At 41.9% G+C, this 25,972-nt stretch overlaps 1 protein-coding gene across 16 annotated transcripts in view; it reads right to left on the reverse strand.

Annotated features, from left to right (window-relative positions):
- Positions 1 to 8,711: 8,711 nt before the first annotated feature.
- The window catches only part of NFIA (nuclear factor I A), a 607,688-nt gene continuing 590,427 nt past the window's right edge, over positions 8,712 to 25,972 (reverse strand). For all 16 annotated transcript variants that reach the window (XM_045386128.3, XM_074005410.1, XM_065521609.2 and 13 more), the window contains one exon: positions 8,712 to 16,215. In XM_045386128.3, coding sequence (XP_045242063.1) covers positions 16,198 to 16,215 — 18 coding nt within the window. In that variant the 3' untranslated portion in view covers positions 8,712 to 16,197. The remainder of the gene's footprint in view (positions 16,216 to 25,972) is intronic.

A 25,972-nucleotide genomic window follows, 5' to 3' on the forward strand; every position in this document is an offset into this window, starting at 1 on the left:
CAGGAAAGCTTCACCAGAGAGGCATTTTCCAGCACGACAGTGCTCCTGCTCATTCCTCTCCTCAAACAAGGGCAAACTTTCTAAGAGTTTCAGTGGGATATCATTAGGTATCCACATCACAGTCCTGCTATGACTCTTTCTGACTTCCTTTCCTCTCCTAATCTTAAAAAAATATTTAAAGGGTACCCATTTTTGTCCAGTTAATAATGTAAGAAAGACTGCACTGACATGATTAAATTTCTGGGACCCTCAGTTCTCAAGGGATGGACTGAATGACTGCGATCATCCCTCACAAAAATGTCTTGAAATTGATGGAGCTCATGTTGAGAAACAAAGTTTGTAGTTTTAAAAAATTATTTTATCTTTTTTTGCAGCCTCCACCTCCTGGGTTCAAGCTAGTCTTCTGCCTCAGCCTCCCGAGTAGTTGGGATTCCAGGTGCCCACCACCACACCTGGCTAATTTTTATGTTTTTAGTAGAGACAGGGTTTCACCATGTTGGTCAGGCTGGTCTCGAACTCCTGACCTCAAGTTATCTGCCTGCCTTGGCCTCCCAAAGTGCTGAGATTACAGGCATGAGCCACTGTGCCCAGCCAAAAAATATTTTCTCTTTTTAAAATGACCCCCAGAAAGGCATTATTTTTGTCTTTTAACTCCATTTCTCCACGAAATTTCTGTAGTCCCCTCATAAATACCTGACATCACTCTTCTCCAATCCACCAGTCTGTCAGCGCTTCCAATCTGCTGATCTCGATTGAAAGCTCTAGTTCAGGGAAGCCCATCGATGTGGTCCACACAGGTCAGCCTTCTGAGCACAGAGGATTTTGGAGAAAATTGGAGAGTGCATCTGGAGGGGCACACAGGATAATAGGATACTCATCCCCTCACACTATAGAGTGCCTTTTATATGCCAAGCACTGTTCTGGGCATTGGGAAGAGCGCTGTCAACCAGACTTCCTTTTGGAATAAATTGTGATTTACACATGTCAGGCACTACACCCCTTAAGCCTCTGAGTGTTTGCACTTTAAAGTCATACACAGGTAGCTATTAAGTAGGGAAGAAATGCTACTGAAACTGTGCCTCAGTATCCTCATCTGTACAACAGGGATAACAATGGTGTCTCTGTCACTGGGTTGAATTATATGTGCGAGTGCATGGAAAGCACTTAGAATAACACATAGTGTGAAGTTAAGGGTTCACTCAGTGCATGTGATTGTTGTTACTATTAGCGTCATTAATATCTTCCAGTCAATCTCTTGAACTCTTCCTCATCCTTGAAGTCCTGGACTGTGCATCTCCTCCTTGTAGCTTCCAGGGGCTCCCTGTAGAGCCCCTGCTCCTCCCTCTTCTCTCTTCCTTAGGCATGGTTGGTTCCCAGATTACTTGGCCCATGATGTCTTCCTGGTTCTTGCAAGGCTGTGGCGCAATTCTTTGGTTTGCATGTCTGCTTCCTCTGCTAGACTCCACCCTTCTGGGATGATCTCAAATTCATCTCCTTCACTAGCCCCAGGTTCTGGCACATGGGAGCTACTCAAAGATGTTTGTTGTGTTTGTTTTGAATGACTTTACATAATGAGCTTTTGTAGTTTCATAGAAAAGAGTTGGCCCAGGTCAGTGTTAAGAGCCATGGTGGTGGAAGTGGAAGCAGCAAGTGAGCTAGAGATGAAGTGATCTTAGGGCCTTCAAGAATCTAGCCCCACTGCTTCCACAGAGCCTGACCGGGAATTCTCTCTTCCCTGGCTAGCAAGTGACTTCCGGTCCCCAAGAGCACACATTGACAAAGGAAACAGGATGTTTATTGAACAAGGAGGCATGAAAAGACACATTTTATTTTTATGTTTATTTTATTAATTTTTTTTGAGATGGAGTTTCGCTCTTGTTGCCTAGGCTGGAGTGCAATGGTGTGATCTTGGCTCACTGTAACCTCTGCCTCCTGGGTTCAAGCGATTCTCCTGCCTCAGCCTCCTGAGTAGCTGGGATGATAGGCATGTACCACTATGCACACTATGTTTTTTTAGTAGAGATGGGGTTTCTCCATGTTGGTTAGGCTGGTCTCGAACTCCTGACCTCAGGTGATCTGCCTGCCTCGGCCTCCCAGAGTGCTGGGACTACAGGTGTGAGCCACTGCACCTGGCCTATTTTTATTTTTTTGAGACGGAGTTTCCCTCTTGTTGCCCAGGCTGGAGTGCAATGGCATGATCTCCACTCACTGCAACCTCCACCTCCTGGGTTCAAGTGATTCTCCAGCCTCCGCCCCCCGATTAGCTGGGATTACAGGCGCCCGCCACCACACCTGGCTAATTTTTATTATTATTATTTTTGGTAGGTACGGGTTTTCACCATGTTGGCCAGGCTGGTCTTCAACTCCTGACCTCAGGTCATCTGCCCGACTTGGCTTCTCGAAGTTCTGGGATTACAGGCGTGAGCCAGTGTGGCCAGTTCAGACAGACTTCAATCTTGAGTTTTCAACCAGAATTATTTATCTTCTCCGTTAAGATGGAAACTGTTTGTCTGTTTCTGTTTTTAATTATCAGTAGAAGGTGGCAAAGGAGGACAGGGTCCTTTGTCATTCAGTAGGCCCTCCCTTAGCCTTCACTCTCCCTGTTAGAGGAAACAATACAAAACAAAACAAAAATCAGCAGCGGAGAACTGCCCTGAAGCACCTTGCCCTTTGGGCCAGTTATTTGCCCACAGTTTCCAGAGAGTCAGGACACAAACCCAAGGGCAAGTCCCTTAGTCCTTCCCATGATTAATCTGTGAAACAGTCTTGGGATTTCATCCCATAGGGTCAGCTTCCAAGGCCGGGAATATGCTTCCAATTTGATGGTAGAACATGCTGAACTCTGTATGCCACATTGATGTCATCCACCAAATCCTGTGAAAAACTCTTCAGGACAAATGAAGAGTTTCTCGAGTAAATTGTTACAAGAAAAATACCGGAGAGGGAAGGAGACCCTATAGTTATAAAGACTTAAGGCATATACAAACCATTTAGTGAATTGATCTTATCTGGACAAACTATTTTTAAAAAATTATAAGATAGGAGTGTTTGAACAGATTGGTTATTCGGTGATATTAAGAAATTATTGTTACTATTTTGAGGTATAAAATGGTATTTTGAGTACATCTCATAAAATAATTCTTGTCTTTTAGAGATATATTCTAAAAATTTATGGATGAAATGAAATTTATGGATATCTGGTATTTGTTTTAAAATATCCTGGGGATGGTCAGTCAGGAAGTGGCTGGGGTGTAAAGTGGGGAGCCATTGATTACAAGTAATGGACGATAGGTACCTATTAATTTGTTCATCAATTCTCTTTAATTTGTACATGCATATTTTTCCATAATAAAAAATTTAATGTGATAGTAGAGATAAATGTGCTTTTTATTTGTTTTACCAGGTTTCCTATAAAAGGACTTAAAATCCATACTGAGTGTGCCAGATGGAAAGCAAATTTACAATGGCCTAATGTGTTTCAGAGATGAACCAGAAGGTATTTCATTCCTCATAAGTCAGGGGAAGCCCCGCTTCTCCACCAGTGGGTCTTTACTATTTAGCCATGTTCTTTTTTTTTTTTTTTTTCTTTTCTTTGAGACGGAGTCTTGCTCTGTCGCCCAGGCTGGAGTGCAGTGGCCGGATCTCAGCTCACTGCAAGCTCCGCCTCCCGGGTCTACGCCATTCTCCTGCCTCAGCCTCCCGAGTAGCTGGGACTACAGGCGCCCGCCACCTTGCCTGGCTAGTTTTTTGTATTTTTTTGGTAGATACGGGTTTTCACCATGTTAGCCAGGCTGGTCTCGATCTCCTGACCTCGTGATCCGCCCGTCTCAGCCTCCCAAAGTGCTAGGATTACAGGCTTGAGCCACTGCGCCTGGCCTATTTAGCCATGTTCTTATACCAAAGAGGCAGAGCGTGAAGGGTTAAAATGATGACTGGTGCCAGTCTCTTGGCCTCCTTTCCTTGCCTGTTAAGAGTGGATTTCCCTGGCAGTCAGAATACCGTTGAGGAAAATAGGAACCAGAGCCAGGTGAGGCCATCTCTCTGGGTTCCATCCAATCTAGTCTGGTGCCTGATGCTTGCAACTGTGCTTCCCAGCACATTCTCATCTGCGTTCACTGAGCCATTCGGACTTCTCCCTCGAGGGAGGCAGAGATTGCTGCATTCATTTTACCGGTGAGGAAACTGAGACTCCGAGGTATAGTAACTTGCTTAGTGTTATACGGCCAGTAAATGGTGGAAGTGGGACTCACAATCCAGTCCTCTAGTTTCAAGCCAGGCTCCTTTCCACTATACAATACTGCCCTCCAGGGTGCCAGGGTTCTCCTTGGAGATGCACCAAAGAGTAATTGTTGTTGTTATGTGGCCGATACTGTGCTGGGTGTTTTACATGAATTAATTTTATTTAACCCTTTTAATGACCTTATAAGGTAGTTACTATCCTTATTCCCATTTTACAAACAGGAAAATTGAGGCCCCTAATATTGCAGAACTAATAAAATGACAAACCAAGGCTTAAACCGAGTGTGTCGGGTTTCAGATCCTGGATTCATTTTTTTTCCTTTCATATTTCTATTAACTCTTAAAAATATTTTGAGTTAGCCAGCATGGTGGCTCATGCCTGTAATTCCAGCACTTTGGGAGGCTGAGGCGGGTGGATTGCCTGAGATCAGGAGTTCAAGACCAGTTTAGACAACATAGTGAAACCCCGTCTTTACTAAAAATACAAAAAATCAGCTGGGCGTGGTGGTGGGCACCTATACTCCCAGCTACTAGGGAGGCTGAAGCTGGAGAATCACTTGAACCTGGGAGGCGGAGGTTATAGCGAGCTGAGATCGTGCCATTGCACTCCAGCTTGGGCAACAAGAGCGAAACTCCGTATAAATATATATATATCTTAAGTTTTGGCTGGGTGCATGGTTCACGCCTATAATCCTGGTGGGCACTTTGGGAGGCTGAAGTGGGCAGATCACTTGGAGCCAGGAGTTCAAGACCAGCCTGGGCAACATGGCAAAACACCATCTCTAATAAATACACAAAAATAGCTGGGCATGGTAGCACACACCTGTTATCTCAGCTACTCAGGAGGCTGATGCGCGAGGATCAAGAATTGCTTGAACTCAGGAGGCAGAGGCTGCAGTGAGCCAAGACTGTGCCACTGTACTTTGGCCTGGGCAACAGAGTGAGATTCCATCTCAAAAAAAAATTTTAAGTTTTAAATTGATACATAATAATCATATATATTTATGGGGGTACATGTGTTCTTTCAATGAATGTATACAATGTGTAATGATAAAATCAGGATAATTGAAATATCGACCACCTCCAACACTGATCATTTCTTTGTGTTGGGAACATTCAAAACCCTCTCTTCTAGCTATTTTGAAATGTACAATATATTATTGTTAGCCACATATATCCTACTATGCTATAAGAACACTATAACTTATTTCTCCTAATTGTAATTTTGTACCCATTAGTCAATTTGTTATCCTGCACACTCCGCTTTTCCCGCCTCTGGTCATCACTGTTCTACTCTCTACTTCTACAAGATCAACTTTTGCTTTCACATATGAGTGACAACATGCAGTATTTGTCTTTTTGTGCCTGGTTTATGTCACTTAACAATAATGCCCTTGGGCTCATCCACGCTGCTGCAAATGGCAGGATTTCGTTCTTTTATGGCTGAATAATATTCCGTTGTGGATATATACCAGATTTTCTTTATTCCTGGACTCATTTTGTATGCTACTTCCTCTTGCTTAGTTGAGGCAGGTGTTAGATGAAGGGTTTCAGAATTCACACAAATAGAGGCCTGAAAATGATCAGGAAGAGGAAGAAGGCTTATGCCAACGGCGCGCTGAAAGAATGCTTTATGTCTACATTTTGGAATCATTTGTTGAGTTAGTTACAGCGTTCACATAGCATTTACAATATGCCAAGCCATTGTTAACCACTTTACAAAATTTAACTCATCAAATATCTACATCAGCGCTGTGAAGTAGTTTGGTGCTGTTATAATTATTCCCATCTTACCAATGGGGAAACTGAGGCACTTGCCAACACCATAGAGCTAATAAAATGCAGAGCCAGGATTCAACCCAGGCTGTCTGGGCCTGAGTCCATGGTTTTGATCACTGCATTGCCTTCCCTTTGAGCCCAGTATTAAGCACCACTTTGTCACAGAGTATGTCAATAAAGGGGTGGTGTTGGCTGACCTTCATTCCAATTTCTTAACCCCAAATACTCAAGACTGAAATAAGATAGTGACTGATTTGGTCTAACTTAAACTCTAAGGCATGTACATGTGAAATTGCTCTATTCACTTGAGTCAGCAATGTGTTTTGAGGACTGACTACACCTTTCTGAGAGCTACAATAATAAGAGAGAACATACTCAATTTAATGGGATAAATCACCTATAGCACTTGGCACATGAAAGAGCTCAGTATGCAGTGGCTATTAATATCCGTATTAATCTTTCAAATCTATCCACTTCTCTTTCATTCTATCATGGGCACCACAGCCTGGGAATCTGTCATCTCTTCCATTGCTGCAGTAGCTTTTTTTCAGCGGCCCTCTCCTCTCTTAACTAGTTTGCAATCATGTTCTCTAAGCCTTCCGTGGGGAAGGACCATCCTTCTAGGTCCTGTCAAACCCAGGCATGGCCCGGCGACTTGCTCTGGCCAGTGCAATGTGAGCGGAGTGCTGTGTGTCAATGCCAGTTGGAATATTAAAAGCCAGCTATGTGCCTTGCTAACACATCCAGCAGTGGTCCAGATGGTAGCTACTTTTCACCCTAGGTCGCGGAATGAGATCCTGTGCAGAGGCCCCAGGCAACCTTTGATAGACATGTAAAATCAGTGGTAAACCTTTATTGTTGTGAGCCACTGAGATTTTGGACTTATTTGTATGACAGCATAGACCTAGTCTAATCTGACTGATACATGTTTTATAAAGCTCTTAGAGGGTAGGACAAACCTGCCTGCAAGGTCCCACAATGTCTTGACCTAAATATCAAGCTTCATTTTGTACCGCATTTCCTCTCCGTTTCTCCTCTTCATCCAAATAAACCTTCTTCTAGCCCCTCACAGGTGCCGAGCTCCATTTGACTAAGGTTCTTTGTTTTTCTGCGCAGAATATTCTTTCTTCCCTCTTTTGCCTGGTTAATTTCTACCTATCATACTAGTCTCATTAGGCTTTCATGGCAATGTATATACCTCTTTTTAAACAAATTTATTTTGAGACAGGGTCTCGCTCTGTCACTCATATCTCACTGCAGCCTCAACCTTCCAAGTTCAAGCCCTCCTCCCACCTCAGCCTCCCAAGTAGCTGGAACCACAGGTGCACACCACCATGCTCAGCCAATTTTTAAATTTTTAAATTTTTGGTAGAGATGGGGTCTCCCTCTGTTGCCCAGGCTGGTCTTGAAATCTTGAGCTCATGGCATCCTCCTGCATCAATGTATATCATTTATGGCATGTATCACAACCACGTGCTTACCTTTGCTGCTGTTCAAACATTATTTGAATGTTTCTTTTGTCCACTAGAATGCATACTTTATCAGCATAGATGCCCAATCTTTACTTGCTATTTCTAGCCCCTGGTATGGTCTCTGGTACACAGTAGGCACTCAATTAGTATTTATTGAATAAATAATTAAGAGTCAATATATTGCAGTGATTATAGGATGGAGGTTGGGGCCAGATTTCTTGGATTCAAATCCCACTGTGTCAATTACACACTATATGGCCTTGGATAAATTATTTAATCTCCCTCTGCCTTGGTTTCCTCATCTATAAGAGGATAAAAGCAGTACCTATCTCCCCAGGTGTGAGGTTTGAATGGACTGAGATATGTCTGCTGTTATTTACGTATCGTCTTGTCTCCAAGCTGTCTCATCTATATTCTGCTTCATGGGGTTGGTGCTGGTATTTTTCTCGTTACCTTTTCCAGACTCCCTTGCCTGATAGCTACCATTAGGTCCAGCCCATGGGAGACACAGGCAGGAGCCTAGGAGGAGGAGGAAGAGGGCGAAGGGACTTCTTTCTGGTTTCAGTTTCTGTCCACAATGCCACCGCAGCAGTGGACAGCTGCACCTGCAGCCTCCAGCTCCTTTGGGCACTCTGGCACCAGCCACACCTCACCTTCTCAGAAGTACTAATCTCCCCTTCATTCACCGCAGTGATTCTAGCACCAGCACCCCATGTCTTCTCAGAGGTCTGGCCACTGGCCATGTGTTGTCCCCACCCTCGTGGTGACCACCCCCCTCAGAAAAGACCCAATTATCAGCTGTGTGGTGTCCCTCCTTGAGTGCCTAGGTTCTGGTAAGCCCGCCTTTCCCTTCAGTTTCCCCAGCTCCAGGGGTGGTGGCTGTATCCCGCAGTTACTGATACCTAGGCAACTTTACAGCCCCTGTTGGAAAACCCACTGAATCCTATTCCTGATTCCCAATTGGGTCCCAACTGATACAATCTACATGACACTCAGAACAATATCAAGTACACAGTAAACACTACGTGAGTGTCAAGTCCTGTATTTGTCTAGGTAGGTGAAAAAATAACACTGACCATCAGAACACAGCCAAGGATGCTATGTGCCTGACAAATCCCACGGTGCTTAAAGACCATCTTCTGTGGGAGCCTCCAGTCCACACCCGTGACCGTCACTCAATCACCCAGGCATGCTGTAAAGCAAATGATGACACAGCTTCCATAGCATTAGCAATTTTTTATTTTTCCTTTTTTGTTGCATAGGAAATGCAGTACTTGCTTCCAGTAATTGTATTGTAATGTGAGAAGGTGGTAGCACTAATGGTTGAATACAAGAGTTAAACTAATCCACACCAGCTCAAAAAACCTGTGGAGATTTAGTTGAATAAGAATGGACGCCCACAGTGATTCTCAACCAATTACAAATTTTCACAGAACACAGTAAAACTAAAAGGGTAACTATGAGAGTCAATACAAGTATACTAGAGGCACAGGGGGCCCGGCTCATAAAAACAGATTTCAGACCAAGTTATTAACACGGGGGGTGTTTCGTTTCATAACAGATTTCTTACCATCACTGGAAGTGCTCCATCCCCTCCCCCTACAATTTGAAATGGAAAACGGAGGTATTCCGAGTGGACAGATTTCCATGTGTGGTGGGAAAAGTCCCCAGTGAATTTTGCTCTGGTGAGAGGGCAGGGCTAAGGGTGGGATGGGAGATCAGGGATTTGCCTTTGAGAGTCTTCCTAAAGGACCTCCTAGAACCTGATAAAGCTCCTAGTCTAGGTCTAGTTAGTATCTCAGTGGTGAGGCTACCAAATGCCTTCGCAGTGCAGAGACGATGGTCTGAGACCAGGGAGAAGGCACCGAGCTGGCAGCTCTCTCAAGCCTCCGTCCCAGCGGAGCGAGCGGCCTTATGACCTTCGGTTGCAATGTCAAAAAAAAAAAAAAAAAAAAAAACCAAAAAAAAAAAAAACCAAAAAAAACCCAAAAAGGCTAATTTACAGACTATTACCAAAAAATAAAAATTTAAAAAATAAGAACAACACAAATAAAGTCAAAGGAAAAATAAAAGCTTTTTTCATTTTGAGAAGTTGAGTATAAAAACAGCAGGAAAAATGGCCCATATGTTGGACACTACATGTCCTTGAAACCACTACAGAGATACAAAAGTTCACATTGTACGACCTGGTGGGCATTTCCCACCATGAAGGTGCTCTGGTTAGATTAGAGGTAGCACTTCCACTGTATACTCTTGTGGTTCAGACACATTTTGGGAAAGTCTGTTTTTCTGAATCAAATAGGCTAATGCGTCTACATGTAAAACTCAGGATGCTAGGCACGCAGATGAGGTCCCACCCCCACACACTGCCTCCCTGTTCTCACGCCCAGCTGTGGGTGGTCCCCCTTATCTTTCTAAGCATTTCCACTATCTGCTCCCCACATGCCATCCCCCTAATCTCGGTAAGGTAACTAAACTTTGGGGAATAAAAGGCAGATGGGTGCTGGTTTAGGGAAAAAAAAATGAGATGAAATTTATTTAATTTGGAAAGCAAGTCATTTCAAATTTAGACCAAAAAAAGTACATTAAAAAAAATCCCGTGTTAATAGCAAACTTCTTTTTCTTATGAATCGGGCCCAAAGTTTGTACAGAGTTTTATTTTTGAAGAAGATATTGCAACTGTGCATGAAACTAAATAGCCATGTGATTTCTTAATTTTTTTTTCGTATTTTTCCTTTTAATATGAGGAGGTCTGGTGTGAAGACGGATCAAGCATGGGCACCTGGCTGAACACTGTCCATTAAGAAAATGTATCAGATTCAGCACAGCGTCAGTTGGGGGTCAAGGAAAATGCCCCTGACTTGCAAATGTTCTCAGAGTGTCTTCACGGCACAGTTCTTGAAATTCAAATAGTCGTTTTGAGACAAAAACCTCGCCAGGTACTGATTTCTGAAATCAAACACCCATGCTTGTCCCCTAGGAAAAAGGAAACAAAAAACAAAAACAAAAACAAAACACAAGTAATACTGAATTTAAGTAAATGTATACCTCCAAAAATACTGAAAACAGCCGAAATCAAGAAAAGACAGAATTTGCGTTCTCAGTGAAATACCTTTAAATCTAGCTGACAAGAACCAAGTCAGAAAAAAAGACTAACATAACTTTGAGTAATATTCATACAGTTCACTAAGCATTATGGAATAGCATGCATTAATATTGTACGGTTATTTTACATCACCTATACCAGAAGGTCCTGACTGACAGACAGCGAAGGCTACCGGTGTAGAAAAATCTTACTTCAGAAGAGCAATATAATACAGATTTCACAGGCACTACATTTTAATATATCAGGTATTATGCTGGTTTTCTTATAATTCTTTCTGTCCTAAAGCTGGCATTATAACAATGACCAAAAAGGCAAGGATTGGAGTAAACGGAAAGTAGATACCAAAGTTGATATAGTTTTTTTCTTCAGATAGATTAGTGCATAGTTCTCATGCAGATAAACACTGCTATGCATTTACACTGTTGGAAAGCAGAGTGAATTGAGCCCAAGTTGTCACATTTGTGTAAATCATTTTGTCAGCCTATAATAGCACCATGTAATGGATTTGCATTAAACATTAAATTGATTTCAAAATTGGTGACACAGTATTCACTACAGTTAAGTGCTATGGAATAGCTTCAATGTTACCTGCTATATATCAAAGCAATTTTCATCCCACTGCTTTTTTATTGGAAAAAATAAAACGAAAACATACACGACGCTAATTAGACGAATGCACAGCCTTGGACGTGGAGAAGGCAGAGCGGGTTTACTGTCAAACAGTAAATACATGCATTGACTTCAAGACAGAATTGGCCTTGGAAGCCTATTTGAATGAAAGCCGAGCCGGTGGGCAGTGCAGCTTTCTGAGACTGTCTTTGGACAGATCTCGGAGGTGGGTTGTGAGGTGCCACTGAAGCTCTCCTTACATTACTATGGTGGTTGTGTTTTAGATTTGTTCTATGGAGGCCTGCTACCAAAAATAAAAAGAAAAGAAAGAATGAAGACAAGAAAGAAAACAGAAGCAAAGAAAGAAAGAGAGAGAGAGAGAGGGAGAGAGAGAGACCACCACCACTATGGACAAAGATATTTCCAGAGACATGAGGCAAAGTACATTAAATGACATTCTTAGAATCCCTTTCCCCTAAAAAAAAAAAAAAAAAAAAAAAAATTCACGCACAAAAGTTTTCCTTAATCCAGGTTTTGTCAATCCTTTATGCCACTGTAACTACAAGATTCAAAGCTTATGGGGCTAAGGGTTTGGAAAAAAATGAAAGACAACCTTTTGGAGATGGGTCCTGCATATTCCTGTGGGCTGACTGAACACCGTGGCTCGGGGAAGTCTGGGTTCCTTCACACTTCGACTGTGAGAAAATGAAGATCACAACCTTTGGGAGGTGCAACCTTGTCAGCCTGCCTAGAGCCCACACCTGGCGGCAGGGACGGGCCTGGGGAGCAGGCTGACCATACCTGTCATGCCAGGGTGTGAAGCAGCAGAACATCGGTTCAAACCTCAGAGGAAAGAGAAGGCTCTCTAGGATGGAGAGAGTGGCATTACTGGGAGGGCCTCTGCCCGCGAATGATCAGAAAAGGCGTGTTTTGCCGGCAGGGACAAGGGCCACAAGAAAAGGTCTACAGAAAAATGCTAAGATTTACTGCTCGTGCCTCTGACTTCAGTTCCCAAAGGGGGGAAAAAAAACCCCAAAAAAACACACACACAGAAATTTGAGGGACTCATCTTTGCCCAATGTTGTTAATGCCATTTGATGGGAGAGAAAAAATTCAAATGTGTCTCAGAGTCAAGGGCTGGGCCTTCAAATGCTGATAGCTCTCAGTCTGTCTGTCTACACACCCCAGGTAGCAAAGTCTTCCTCAAGCATCTTCACTATGCTTTTAAGCTAAAAAGCAATAACACTGGAAACTGTTGGTGTTTCTTTTTTCCTGCTTGATCACAACTGAACTAGTTTCCTGCTGCTTTCTGGACAATGAAACATGAACAAAAATGTAACTTAGTGTATTTAATACTTAACCCCTGTTCGTTATCACCCTAGACTGCCTCCCTAATGTTTTAAAGCCTTTAAAACATTTTTTTTCCTGCAAATCTGTTCAGAGTTCCCTAATTTTAGCTTCATCAAACTTAATACAACGAAATACCTTCAAAAATACAGCATACCTGTAACGTCCATTTACAATGGTTTTTCAGTAGACCTATACTTCTCAAGCATAGGAATATGCTATACCATTGAGAGAAAAAAATAACTGTATTTAAATACTTACAAAAAAAAAAAAAAAAAAGGAAACAGGAAAGTTTTAAACTTAAATCCAGTTCCCAAAGGGGGGGTAAAAAGAAAGAAAAGCAATTCTATGAACGCTGCCTTTATAATGAACAATCAGAAATTTCACTAGGCTAATTTGACAGAAATTTTTCCTCATTTAAACAACATTACAAAAGTCCTGCATTATAAAATAGGGTAGAATAAATCAGTGTAATCAATAAAACTATACAACAATACAAATTACATATCTTCTGAGTGGGCAGTTTATTCTCTCTCTTTGCAGTCATGACTACAACATGCTCACTAAAAACAACTAAAACTGCCCAAACTATTGCTTAGTTTGTTTTGTTTAAAAAAGGGTGCAATTTTATTGTATATACAACCAATTTACTGGTAATACCTTGGCTTATTGCAAGGTTCTGACAAAATGTTTGTCTAGGCTTTTTTCCCTTCACTGTGAAGCACTGAAAGCTGCTATTTTTTCTTTTTTTTTTTTCTTTTTTTCCTTTTTTTTTTTTTTTAGTGCACATATGTCATAATAAAGTAATGCCCAGCTAAGTGCTATAGGGGAAGGCAAAGTATGCTGGCTGGCTATAGGAAGTGACACCATACACTGACAATCACACCATACAACAGCGCCAAACGACTATTCAACCACTTATCAGACACATATGAAAATCCAAAATGTTTTATTTTATTTTTTTTTCCTTAAATAGAGATAACCAGTAAACAATTTTCAGAACTTGGAAGTTTAAAAACGTGCATATAAAAATGGGCATTATATACTTTTTATTGAATGTGGATTGACTGCAGTCTGCTAAGAAAAATGGGGTGTGGGAGCTGAAGAAAAAGGAAGTTGTCTTTTTTTTTTTTTTTAAGGCTTGCTTGTGAAAGGAACAGTTGTAAAAACAAAATTGCTTGAAGCAGGGTCAGCTTAGTGCTTCACAGTTTGACTGCTTCTCTAAGAGGAGCCCTTCCTGCGCACGTGCATTCAAAAATCACAAAAAAGTACAAAGACAAACACCTAAAACACACTGCGCCAAGTGCAGCACCGACTTTGGTCAAATAAAAAAAAAGAAAAGAAAAATTAATAATTGCTAAGCTTTTCTACATGATATAAGCAGGTATTGCATATTTTCATATATCTGGGGGAAAATAAAGGAAGACTCCAAATAAATTGTAAAATGCAGCAACATCCAAAATACTGATATTCTAAGCATCTACAGATCTCAGAATAGCACTGCCACCGACCGTACAGGACAATAAAGACTACTCCTATCTGCGGAACAACTAGCTTTCTATTTAGTTCTAGATGTTGAAACTGACGATGGCTGACATAAAAGTCACATTTACAAAAAGTGTCTCCAAATGCTTGACTAGGGAAAAACCCCTTTCAATAGAGGAGCATGTGCAACAATTCCACAAATAATCGCTATCCAGGGCAAGGCACATTGATATGGAATTTTTGTTTTCGTGCAAATTAAGGAAAAAAAACAAAACAAAACAACATTGTTTCGGGGGGAAAGATGAGGAGCAAAGTGTCTTCCCAAGAATTTCAGTTACTTGATTGTATAGGACAGTAGTAGAACCCTTCTGAAGGGCTGAAAAACATAGTTTAAAGGCAAGTGCCTAGAGTAGGGATTACAATATTGTGTCTTAATGCACTCTACTTTATCCTACATTAACTATATAAAAATTAGTTACTAACACTAGAACATGCAGAGACTTTCTCTGATCAGCAGGGCTTGCCAACCAGAACGTATATATATGTATAGTATAGGAAACCTTCTTGAAGTCGCATGGGAAGCAAAGGGGTGCTTCGCTGTCTGGTAGAAAAATCACTTGCACTTTTTTTTATGTTTCTGTGGTTTTTTTGTTTTTTGTTTTTTTTTGTTTTTGTTTTTGTTTTTTTTTCATAAGATACAGGACATTTGGGGGTGCAAACTCTTTTTTTCCCTAACAAGTACCCCTTGATCTGAATGGGTACCAGCATTTGTGTCAGTATTGGTTTCATTATTATTATTATTGTTACTATTATTATTTCCCATAGCCCAGTTCAGGGACGCAAAGGTCTTTAAAACTTCTGGACAATCTCTGGTACAATGAGGTGTCTGATAACTGATAAATCCTATGATGCCAGATACGTGTAAAATTTTTTAGAATTGGCATAATCCATTATAGTGACTTCTAGCTTATAAAATTAACAGATACCATGATTTCATTTTAGTCATGTGCTTTGATAACAGAAAATAATTAATTAGCATTTAATGTAGTTAACATATTGTGGTAAAAGCACCATTAGATTTGTTTTTTTGTTTTTTTTTTAAATTTCCTTCAGTTTTTAAAGGGATACAAGTTTAACAATAAAAAACATAAAAAGCAAAAATAGCTCCCCTTTTTCTTGCAAGGCTGTTTTTTACCCCAATAATTTAGAGTCCTGGGGTGAAAGGACTTGAAAAACAAAAATAGAATTTTCAACAATCTCTATCTTACAAAGATATTTAGCTATCCAATGAAATTGCACTTTACTCAATTCAAAATTCGATTGTTTTGATTGATTCCTGTCAGTTTCTGTCAAAACAGACCATCTTCCCCATTTCCATGTGAATTTTTGTGTCATTGTTGAAATTGTTGAAAAAATGTTGTTGTTGTTGTTTTTTTTAATGTAAGTGCAGCATTTCAAAACTTTTAAAAAACTGAACAGTAGTAGTAGTAGTTTGCCATTTTCGGAATTGTTCTGCAATGTGAGTGGATTCATTGTCCTTGCGGGCCATGTTATATACTTAACTGCTGACTGCTGAACCAAAACAAACTAAAAGAACAAATAAAAAAGGAATACAACTGCATTTTCTTTTTCCAATATGTTACAGAAAAACATTGCCCTTTGACTGTCCTGTAAGTTATATATTGCAGATCTCAGCTACTACAAAAGATTTAGTTCTCCATGTGCCTCCTCAATGCTCAAGGAGGATCACACCTGTGTGGGTAAATTCATGAAATACTGTGAAACAGCCGGGCTCCGTAAGGAAAGTGTGTTACAACAGGAAGTCAGTGAGCAAGGGTAGTCCTCTGCTAGCCACGTCACCTAATGCTCACGCTACCATGGAAACACTTCAAATGTTACAAAGCCCAACCATTTCCAGCACCATATGAGAAATTACAACAGTCCCTAAAGTATTTAAAAAAAAAAAATCCCAAAAGGTTATGGCCTTTGCTGTTTGACCATAATGCTTGCTGTTTCCATGTACAAGTTGATTTGAATCGGTTTTTCTCCCCTTCCACTGACAGTGAAGTTGTAACTGCGCTGGGTTGAGGTTGCGTCCATGTTACAGAGTTGAGAAGGGGTCAGGTGGTCTGTCTGGTGGATGGTGGGACGCTGCAACTTTTATCCCAGGTACCAGGACTGGAAGACAAAAGGAAAAACATAATTAAAAGCACATTTTGCAAAAAAGTATGTTTTAGAAGTTGCCTTTTCAACCATGCAACCAGGATCTACGTTAGGGATGTGGGAAGGATTCGCTGGGAAAAGTAAAGTCATGACAGACAATAATAAATCCTGTGACATTGAAACTGATCTTCCTCTTCTGAAATTATAATTCATTGTCTTCGTTGGGGTTTTCTAACATTCTGAGCGTGTCTTACAAAATGAGGTATTTCTGTTCACTTGAAATACAAATAAGGGTTTCCTTATCTGATGGGGGCAGTTATAGGAGGGCAGGAAACTTGACCATCTTGTTTATCATTCAATCCTCAGTGCCTAGCCCAGTGCCTGGAATACAGAACGTTCTTAATGAAGAAGAGTTGAATGAATGGAGAATGGGTGAAGGGAGGGGCTTCATGTGGCAATGAATGGCTACTCTGATGATTTTCAACATCTCCTTTCAAATGAGGTGCAGGCACTAAATACATGATTGTGACACTCTCCTAACAGGCCCAGATGGTCAATAGTGATACAAGAGTAAGTGGAGGTAAGGTGGAAAAAGTGCTGGACCCAGTCTTCCTGGGTGATTTTGAGCAAGTCGCAGTATTTTTCTTTCCTTCTATATGTCAGATTTTATGAGGGAAGATGCTCCTTTCAGCCCAATATATCTAAAATAGGATTTTCAAACATGAAACATAATAACTAAGTAGGATCAAGATTTTACTCTATTAAGTCCCACAGTGACCAAAGGAAAAATGAGGCCACTGCATACACTTCATTCATGCTTGCATTCATGCAGCATTTATTTAGAGCCTTCTGTGTACCTGCTGGGCCCAGTTACTGGTTACCTTTTTCCTTTCGTAAATTCTTAGGTCATTAGCTTTGAGCAATTGTCTGATCATCTATCACTTTATCTGCTGGCATTTCTTTTTCTGTTAGCTAGACAGAATGAGCAATTATGGACTAACATCAGAGTTAACTTCTCCAGTGAAATAAAAAAGTATGTGGCTTTTGCCGACTTTTCTCTAGAGATACCTGACAAATTCACTACATTTATCATTATTTACAGAAAAATTACCAAAGCCTAACAAAAGTCGAGGCTTCTGAATTCTTTAAGTTGACGGTATCAGAAAGGGTTCTAATTGGGTAGCTTCAGGCAGGTGAAGGATCATCCCTGTGGAAGAGATTCAATTAGGTAAAGTAAGGACTCGTTTGGTCCCCAGGGATGAATGGCTAAGTGATAGCTACATGGAGTTTGGTATAAGATTTCCTAGTCACACAAGCCACCTTTGATTTCCAGAGAAGTTGAAAAAACTGAAGCCCAAACCGAAAAACTACTCATCCTGTAGACTTTTAGATGTTATTCTTTGACCACATGCTTTGAGGAACACAATAAAGCCTCTTGTGTCCTGAAAGGAAATCAGCCTGGCAAATACACACGGCCTAAATCTAACTGGATAAAAGAAAGAAGAGGGGCAGAGAAAGGAGAGAGAAGGCGAGCCCCAAAGTGTGTTTCTAGTAGGCCTCTACCTAACAGCTGACTCTGATCCACGTTAGAGCTGCTTCCTCTCTTCTACAAAACGGGCTCAAACTTTGGGTGTGGGGAATAATGCTTACTATTTCTGTTTTCACACTTTCTAAGTCGGGTTGTGAAATTCCAGACTTCTTTAATCTGACACTAAGGTAGTTCTTGAAGCAAAGGCCTGGCACCCAGTGAGTCAGCAGGGGGAGCAGTTTTCCACACCACAGTTTCTGGAAGAGACCTCAGGGCACTACAAAAATCTGCAGTGCCTCTGCACTTCTCTTAAAAAGCAAAGCAAAAAAAAAAAAAAAAAAAAAAAAAAGTTTCTTCACACATCTTACTATTCAGTATGTGCCTTGCCGACAAGGTTACCCCAGAGCAGCTCTGTAATCCTTCACTGAAATAGGCTTTATTGATTGCTCTGGTCTATTGTTCGCTTTTCAAGTCCCCCAAGTTCAAGTTCATCCTGGTGTTACATCATGTCTGGTTGCTAAGAGCAACCAGACAGACCCAGACGTGACTATCATTAGCAAGAAACCCTCTGCTCTCCTCCCACCAACCTTCCAGTGGTTCTGACGTAGCAGGCCCACTGCAAACACATTGAAGTATTTATTCTGCCTAATTTATGACCTACACAGCAAGCAAGACCCCCACTCCAAAAACCAACACTATTGTATATTTAATTAATCTGTCTTTCTCTGGCACTTGGGAAAGTTAGACAAAGAACTAATTATTGTGTTTCACTCTCCACACTTTTCTTTTGGGGGGTGGATATTTGCATGGGAAAGAAAACTACAAGGCCCAGCATCAGCCCCCCTCCTCTTTTTCTTTTTGCCCTATTGACATTTCATGAAATACTTTAGCTGCTTAAGGGAATTAGAAAAAAAAAATGCGATGTGAATGTTACTCCTTCTGAGTTGGTATTCAGTAACACAAATCAACTCATGACATGTTTAAATTTAAATGCTAACCACACACTCTCAGAGTTACTTTAAAGGTTAGTTTTTAATCAATAGAAGTTGCTGACTCCGGGTTTTTGAGCTGCGCGCTGCAACTCTTGGGCTTTTGTCTAACGTTAAAGCTTTCAAACTTTTTTTTTCCTTGAGATGATTTTAGCAATGATTTGCAGACACAGAAGGCTATTGTGCTCTGACCAGCAACATGTCAATAGAGGGGCTGAGCTGCCCTGTGGTGGGGTGTCAATATGACTCCTGAAGGCAGAGGTTGGGGGTCTTTAATAACCCGTGAAAAAACCTTAATTAACCCTTTCAGGCCCAAACCAAAACCTATTCTTAAACTTGTTCACTCCTATAATTTGACCATTAGTACTTATTTCAACATCACACTAATCTTCATGACAATTAACCCAGCTACTTGACCAAGGTTTTCCAGAATAGGAAGTTGGTTAGGGGAACCACACAGGGAATTTTTTTTTTTTTTTGAAGTCTCTGATTAAATCACTTATTTGCAGAGATGGCAGATAGAGAGTTCTAATAATAATAATAATCACAATTCATACATCTCCCTGAATTTTCTCCTAATCAGTTTGTAGTTAAAGATACTCATAATCCCATTGGGATGAGTGTGACAGTCACACATGTGTAAGCCAATCAATTTCCAGAAACTTCTATGAGCTGCTAGTAACACCAGATGGACAATATAATGTTTGTAAAAGCCTACTTTTCTCTTGTGATATTTTCTTATAATTTCTATTATGCAAGCAGTACAAGTTTTAGAACATTAATTGAGGAATGGTTTTGCATATTTTCTTCCTGGGTCATATAGGAAAAACATAAAAGAAATCTGAGATTATTCGATTGTTGGGGTTGAGTAGCTAATCACTGGGAAAATGTTGACACATTAAACAAAGACCATCCTCAGACATTTAGTGACATAAGCTTAGGTTTCATATGGTTTTTGCCTTCGTACTTTATAGCCCCTTAATCTACTCTACTGTATCCAAATGGACTACAAAGGAATCTCCCTCCCTTATGTGCAGTGAGTGGCATTATTACAATACGATATAGGATGATGCTATCTTGATACATTTACATTAAGGAAGTAAACACAGAGCTTTGATCTATTTTTTTCCTCAGGAACTTTCAGCTATAGTTGTTGTGGAGGTCCATAAATGCACACTCCCACCAAGGCTCCAGTTACGTAAAATTAGTTGGTAACATTCACAATGTCTACAGTTTGGGATGTGCTGAGCGGGAGTGGGGAAGGAAGGGGGGTGACTGTCCTCTTTCAGTGTTCAAGGTGAAACATCAAAAGAAATCTGCAGTCCAGGACAAGAGCTCAGCTTTCCTTTTCTCCAGTCAAATGAAGAAGTAATCTCATCAGGTTGGAAAAGTGCTGACTAAGGATTTAATAAACTGCCTGCAGATGTGGCGTCTCTAAGGTATTCAACTCATGTAATGCAAAACAGCTCCACACTGAATGTGCTTATAAAATTTCATTTAACCATTGCAGCGCGACTTTTTCCCCCTCACAGTTCTCTGAGGAGTTTATCACACTTGCCGCCCGTTAATTTACAGCTCCATGAAAGTTCGAATCCCATTCCGCTGGGATTCTGGAATACTCACAGTAGTCGGGTTTTATGAACCATAAACAATATCTATCCGACTGCATCCTAAACAGGAAGCCTCAAATGGCAGAAGGTACCTCTGACGGTGCCAATCTCTTCCATTTCTTACGCCTCACAGAGAGCAATCAGAACACACGGGCCATCTTCCAAAATGTGGTCATGGGGCTGCCGAAGACACAGCTGATGAGGACCATGGCCTCAACCCCTGAGTTAACAACAAATGCTCTAATGTGTGCAACAACATTTTAAAAGGCTTTTTACATCCTCTTTTTACTAACAGGGCAGGATGCACATTCTAGAGGAAAAAGAAAAATGTCTGAGAAACATGTTTTCTATTTTCTATTTTACTTTATCCCCCAAAAGGAGCAGAGAGTGCTAGGGTGGCAGGGGCAGAGAGGGCAGAGAGGACTGTGATGCAGCAGAATCTGTTTTTCAGATTAAAAGCTTAAACAAAAGGCCTCAAGGGCAAAGTTGAACACTGCGGAAGGAGGTTGTTAATGTGGAATCCAGCACTGGGTGTGACACTTGGCTTTCTTCTGCAGGCAAGGTGGGTTATTTGAGGACATTCACACGCAGAAAACGGAAACATGCAAACACAGGCTGGCCTCCCTGCACCCTGCAGGCCCAGCTCCTCATCAGCCCCCGAAGAGGCTCAGCCAACCAATAAGTCAAGACTCCAGGAGCTGCTGTCACTGCTGTGCATTCTCTCCTGCTAGCTTTGCTGGGTCACACTGCTCCAGTGGGTCATTTTTGGCTTCCCGCACTTGTGTGGATGGACTCAAGTCTACTGTTGAGCCCAAATGAGTTGTCCCTGGCAAATCAGCCAAAAGCCAGGTAGTCTCTTCTCCCCATCTCAATATGATGGAAGTGGACGGGGCCTCTGAGCGGACTGCAAGTTTCTCACATTCGCATAAACCATTTGGGAGCATTTATTCACTCATTCAATAAGCACTAAGGGCCTTCTATGTGCTAGGTGCTATGTACGCTGGCTCTGTGGATATAATGAGTAAAATATAGTCCCTGTCCTGAAGGACTTTCTTGTCTATCAGGAAGCAGGGGCTAGATTCTAGACCCTAAATGATACCAGAGAGCCTGCTTTTCTCCCAACAGGATTTTGTAAACTTTTGGCAATGAACGATGCCCAGTATCCAGTGTCCAAAGGACTCAGGATTGGTGTCGCCTTTTCCACTGACCAGCAGTGTGACTTCAAGCAAGCCAGTCCCTGTCCTGGGAACCTCAGAGTCTTGTGAGGACCATTCTGTATTCGTAAGAGGCAGCAGTGATGTACACTGGTTTCTTCTGAAAAGGGGGTCATGCTGCACACGGGTGTTAGTTACTGGTGCTGCCAGCCTTAGGCTTTGATCTCTGTAATCATTTTTCTTGCCTGATTTTACTTTCTTAATTAAAGAAAGTCTGTTTTCAGTAACTCCGAACCGAGACTTGTTTATTGTACAGAAAACTATTAAAACAGTAATGGGCCGGGACTGGCCCCAGGCACCTTTGTGGCCTTATCTTTTCACCACTTGTCCTCAACACTTGTGTTGCCTTAAACTTTTCCAGATCCCCCAAAGCCAAATGCTTCCTCCCTGCCAGGCCAGGGCTCGGGCTTTCCCTCTCCTTGGCTTTGCTAATGCTTGCTAGTCCCTGGGTTCTAAGATTAGATGTTCCTTCTTCAGAGGGGTCTTCTTGGGGCCTTTACCCTCAGGATTCTCCTCTGTCACAGTTGCTAAAGTTTAATTACCTGTTTTCATCCCAGGCAAGCTGGCTATCTAAGGGATGCCAGGGTAGGCATGTAATAAATACTGTTAAGTAAATAAAGGAGGGAAGGAAGAACAAGCTGTATCCGAGGTTCTCAAAGCCTGGGGTCAGTCACCCCAACAAGTGCAAAGCAAGGCATCTGGATGGATGACTTCTAGCATGCTCGTGCCACATGACCATGTCTCCCCAAATGACAGACACTCTCCCTCGAGGGACACAAGTCTCCACAAGCCACTTCAGGCAGTTTCGATGGGAGAGTTGTTGCAACGGGGCCAACTGCGGCCAACTGCGTCAGTAGCATGTGCAATAGTTTTGTAACATGGACTGCTGCCTACTTACTACAAGCTCAGAGGAGTTGTCCAAACCACTGATCCCTGGAGAATGACTGTGCTGCTCCCAGCCAAGACCTCCGTTTTGGTTCAAACCTCAAGACGGGAAAACACTAATCTTTTTACCCAATAAGCCATCCAGTACCTCCAAACCTTGAGAGTGCATACAGAATCCAATTATTTTGACTGTTCATCCAGAGTCCGAATCTTTCACGAGATTCCAGCTTGCCCTAGTGTCTCTCTTACCACCAAGTACATTTTTCTCTTGGTCTCCCTTCCTTTCCATTTTTCATCAAGTAACCGTTTACCTCATGAAATCAAAGACTGCTGGATTAAACATTGCACTCTGGCCCACCTGCATTTGCTTCAAAATCTTACTAGAGAGCTGCGTGCACAGCTGTAAGAGCCAGGACTCTGGGGTCCGAATGACAAAAATCCTGGCACCATTATGAACTAGTTAGATACTACCTTAGGCAAGTTAGCATCACTAGGTCTCAGTTTTAGACTCCAGGAAATGGAGGTAACAACTTTATCAGTTTTTGTGCGGATTAAAAGCCTGGCTAGGGGTTACTACAGAAAACCAGGAAGCCAGGGTAGCTGGGTTCTCTCACTGTAAAAGGTTTCTGGGGCCTTAGGGTCCATGTGAGACCTAAAGTCCCCGGGAAAGCAAATCGCTCTACAAGGTGGCTTTCTCTTATTTAATGACATAATTTCTTAGTTAAAAGTAGCAGCTGTGTCAATTCCATTTCCCCAGTTGCAAGAGAAAGTTCTTGAGAAAGTAAAAATCTGTCTTTAATTGCGATATTAAAATCAGAGCGGCGAAAGCAACAACACAAAAGGAATTGGCTCAAGTTTATGAAAGGCATTTGGGCCCTTGCGTTGCAAGGCTAAACTGCACGCCTTGGAGGTTGGGGGTGAGGAGAAAAGGGGAGGAAGGGAGGGAGTAGTCAGGCAACCAAGTGGGACAGAAACAATCCTATTTTGGTTTTTGTTAGCGAATGGCATACTACATAGATCAGAGACTTCTTATAAAATACAAACCCCCACTGTACACAAAGCACAGGAAAATGTGAGGAAAAAAGGGAAAAACTAAAAGCAGCTTAGGGTGTGTTAACGCTGCTATTCTGTCAGCTTAAAGAGTATTTTATGCTTGATCAACAGCTCTTTTTTATTGTGCTTTTCTTTCATTCATTCAAGACATCAAAGCCGGGCACCACCAGCGTACCTGCCCTTCTGGAGCCGCTTATGACGGGGTTCTAATGAAGCACGACTCTGGGAGCCGGAGACCCCCGTGGACACGGCAGTTCAAAGGGAATATTTCAACAATGATTACATTTTGTAAATCTTTTTATGAAAGAGACAGCTTATTTCCTGCTTTTTCATGAAAAATAGATTCTATCCATTAAATGGAGCCCGCGCCACGGAAGCTGCTTGAGATCTGAGGTGCAGCGTGGAGATTAAGGGGACAATGACCCAATGAAATTGTCCAGAGTTCCTATCTATTTGGTCATGATGGCACTGCCGGATTTTCTGGGTGGAGCCCAGACAGTGCAGTAGATGGCTCTGCTGCGGAAAAGGCAGTGGCGAGGGGCTTTCGCGGCTTTCTTTTTCCACTCGGGCCTCATGTTTATTATCTGTTTCTTTGTATTTATTGATTCCACAAAGTCCAACAAATATCAGAAGACAGGCCACACTTTCTATCGCATAAGAGCAAGATAAAAGTTTTCAGTTGCAAATTCATTAAACGCTGTATTTTAATGCCCTGAAATGGGACAAACCCTTTTCCATATGGGAAGTTAGCCATCAAAAAGCTGGCTCCTGGTCTGAAGACACAATACAGGCTTTCTGATTGGCTAATGTCTCCCCCAAAGGCAAAAAATAAAGAAGCAGCCTAGCCCTTTGTAATTTTTGATTTTCACATTAAAATAATCTTTTCCTTCGCAATTTTTAAAAAAAATTTTTTTGGCAGGGGGAGAGTCGAGGACAGTGGGGAAGGAAGGGAATATGACTTCCTGGGGAGCTATGAAATGAAAAAATGTATGTTTTCTACACATCGGATTCCAATTTTAATTAAATGCCTGTTGTCTAACAAGTGCAGACAGTCACACTTGGGGTTGGCCCAATGGTGGCCCAGGGAGGTAACCTTTCTTGTTTAAAAAGAGAGGCGTGGGAGTGGAGGCCAGAGCTCAGCAGAGCGTGGCCACATTGTAATAATCATTCCACGGCGTGCCTCCTCGCTCCTGCTCTTCCCAAACATGACTCAGGTTGAGAGCCTATCGATCGCGGAGACCTTAGTGTGGATTGTGCAGGAAGATAAAGTCCAGTTGGAGTGAAAATAACATTGAAGTAAAAAGTCCAGTTATTTCAAAAATTCTCCCAGATACATCCTGCAGTAATATGCCAGAAGATCTGGCCTCTTGCCAGAAATGAATTCCCAAACTAACCTTTCCAGCCAAGAAGCCCTTCAGACACTGGATAGCATCTGCCACCTTTAGACTTCTCCACCCCAGCAGGCACTTCCATGCTCAAGCCCTGGCACGAGTCTGATCCTTACTTCTTTAATTCTCTCCTGTCCACCATTCCTGGTCTTTCTAGTTCCATTCTCTATCCCCTCCCACCCCTCAAGTTAGTGTCTCCCTCCCTCTCCACTTGTGTTTAATCCCTGTGCAGGAATCACGACAGACCCCTACTCTCTCCCAGGCCATGCAGACCAACAGTCCCTAAGGATTAAGAGGAAGTGAAGAAGGCCTTGAGCTGCAAACCACAAGCCCTGGAAGGCTTCTGTTGTGAGCCAAGGAAACAAGACATACAGGCAGCATTTGGAGAGAATGCAAAGGAAATTGTGGCATCTGCCTTTTCATTTTCATGAGAAAAGATAGTGAGAGTACAGTGAGATGTCACTGAGCACTGGACTGTGGGTCTGGTGGCCTGGTTCAAGTCCCAGTTCAGTCACTGGCTTGCTGAGGGGCCTGAACTTCACCAGACCTCTCTAAGGATACTACAAGATCCTGTTGCTATGCCTTTCTTTACCCTCTAGGAACACCTGCTTTTAGATATCACTGGTGCCAGAAATCGTTGTTGTTGTTGTTGTTGTGTGTGTGTGTGTGTGTGTGTTTTTTTAAATCGTTCACAGGGTAGATGGGATATTGGCAGAGGTAAAACTGTTCCTATCTTTCATTGAGGTCAGAATGAACTTGCCTATGGAAAAAGTCAGATCATGGAGTCAGAGATCTAAATCCTAGTCTGTAGCGAGTCAGGGATCCAACTTTAACTTTTCTGCAAAACAGGCCTCAGGATACTAGTTATCACAGCATTTGAGGGAAAAAATAAAAACACAAAATGACTTTCAGATACTGACCTAAAATGTAAGGAGCGTAATTATGTGAGGCACTGATATGATCTAGATGGGAGGTGTGTGTGTGTCAGGGTTTCATCTGAACCAACAACCCTGGATAAAAACCGAACAATTTCCCTCTGCGCAGTCATAGCTCTGTGTATTATCCTAAAAGCCCAAACCCGGAACCAGTGAGCAATACTTTTCTC

This window comes from Macaca fascicularis, chromosome 1 (assembly GCF_037993035.2).
Source record: "Macaca fascicularis isolate 582-1 chromosome 1, T2T-MFA8v1.1".
NCBI classification, from domain to species: Eukaryota; Metazoa; Chordata; class Mammalia; order Primates; family Cercopithecidae; genus Macaca; species Macaca fascicularis.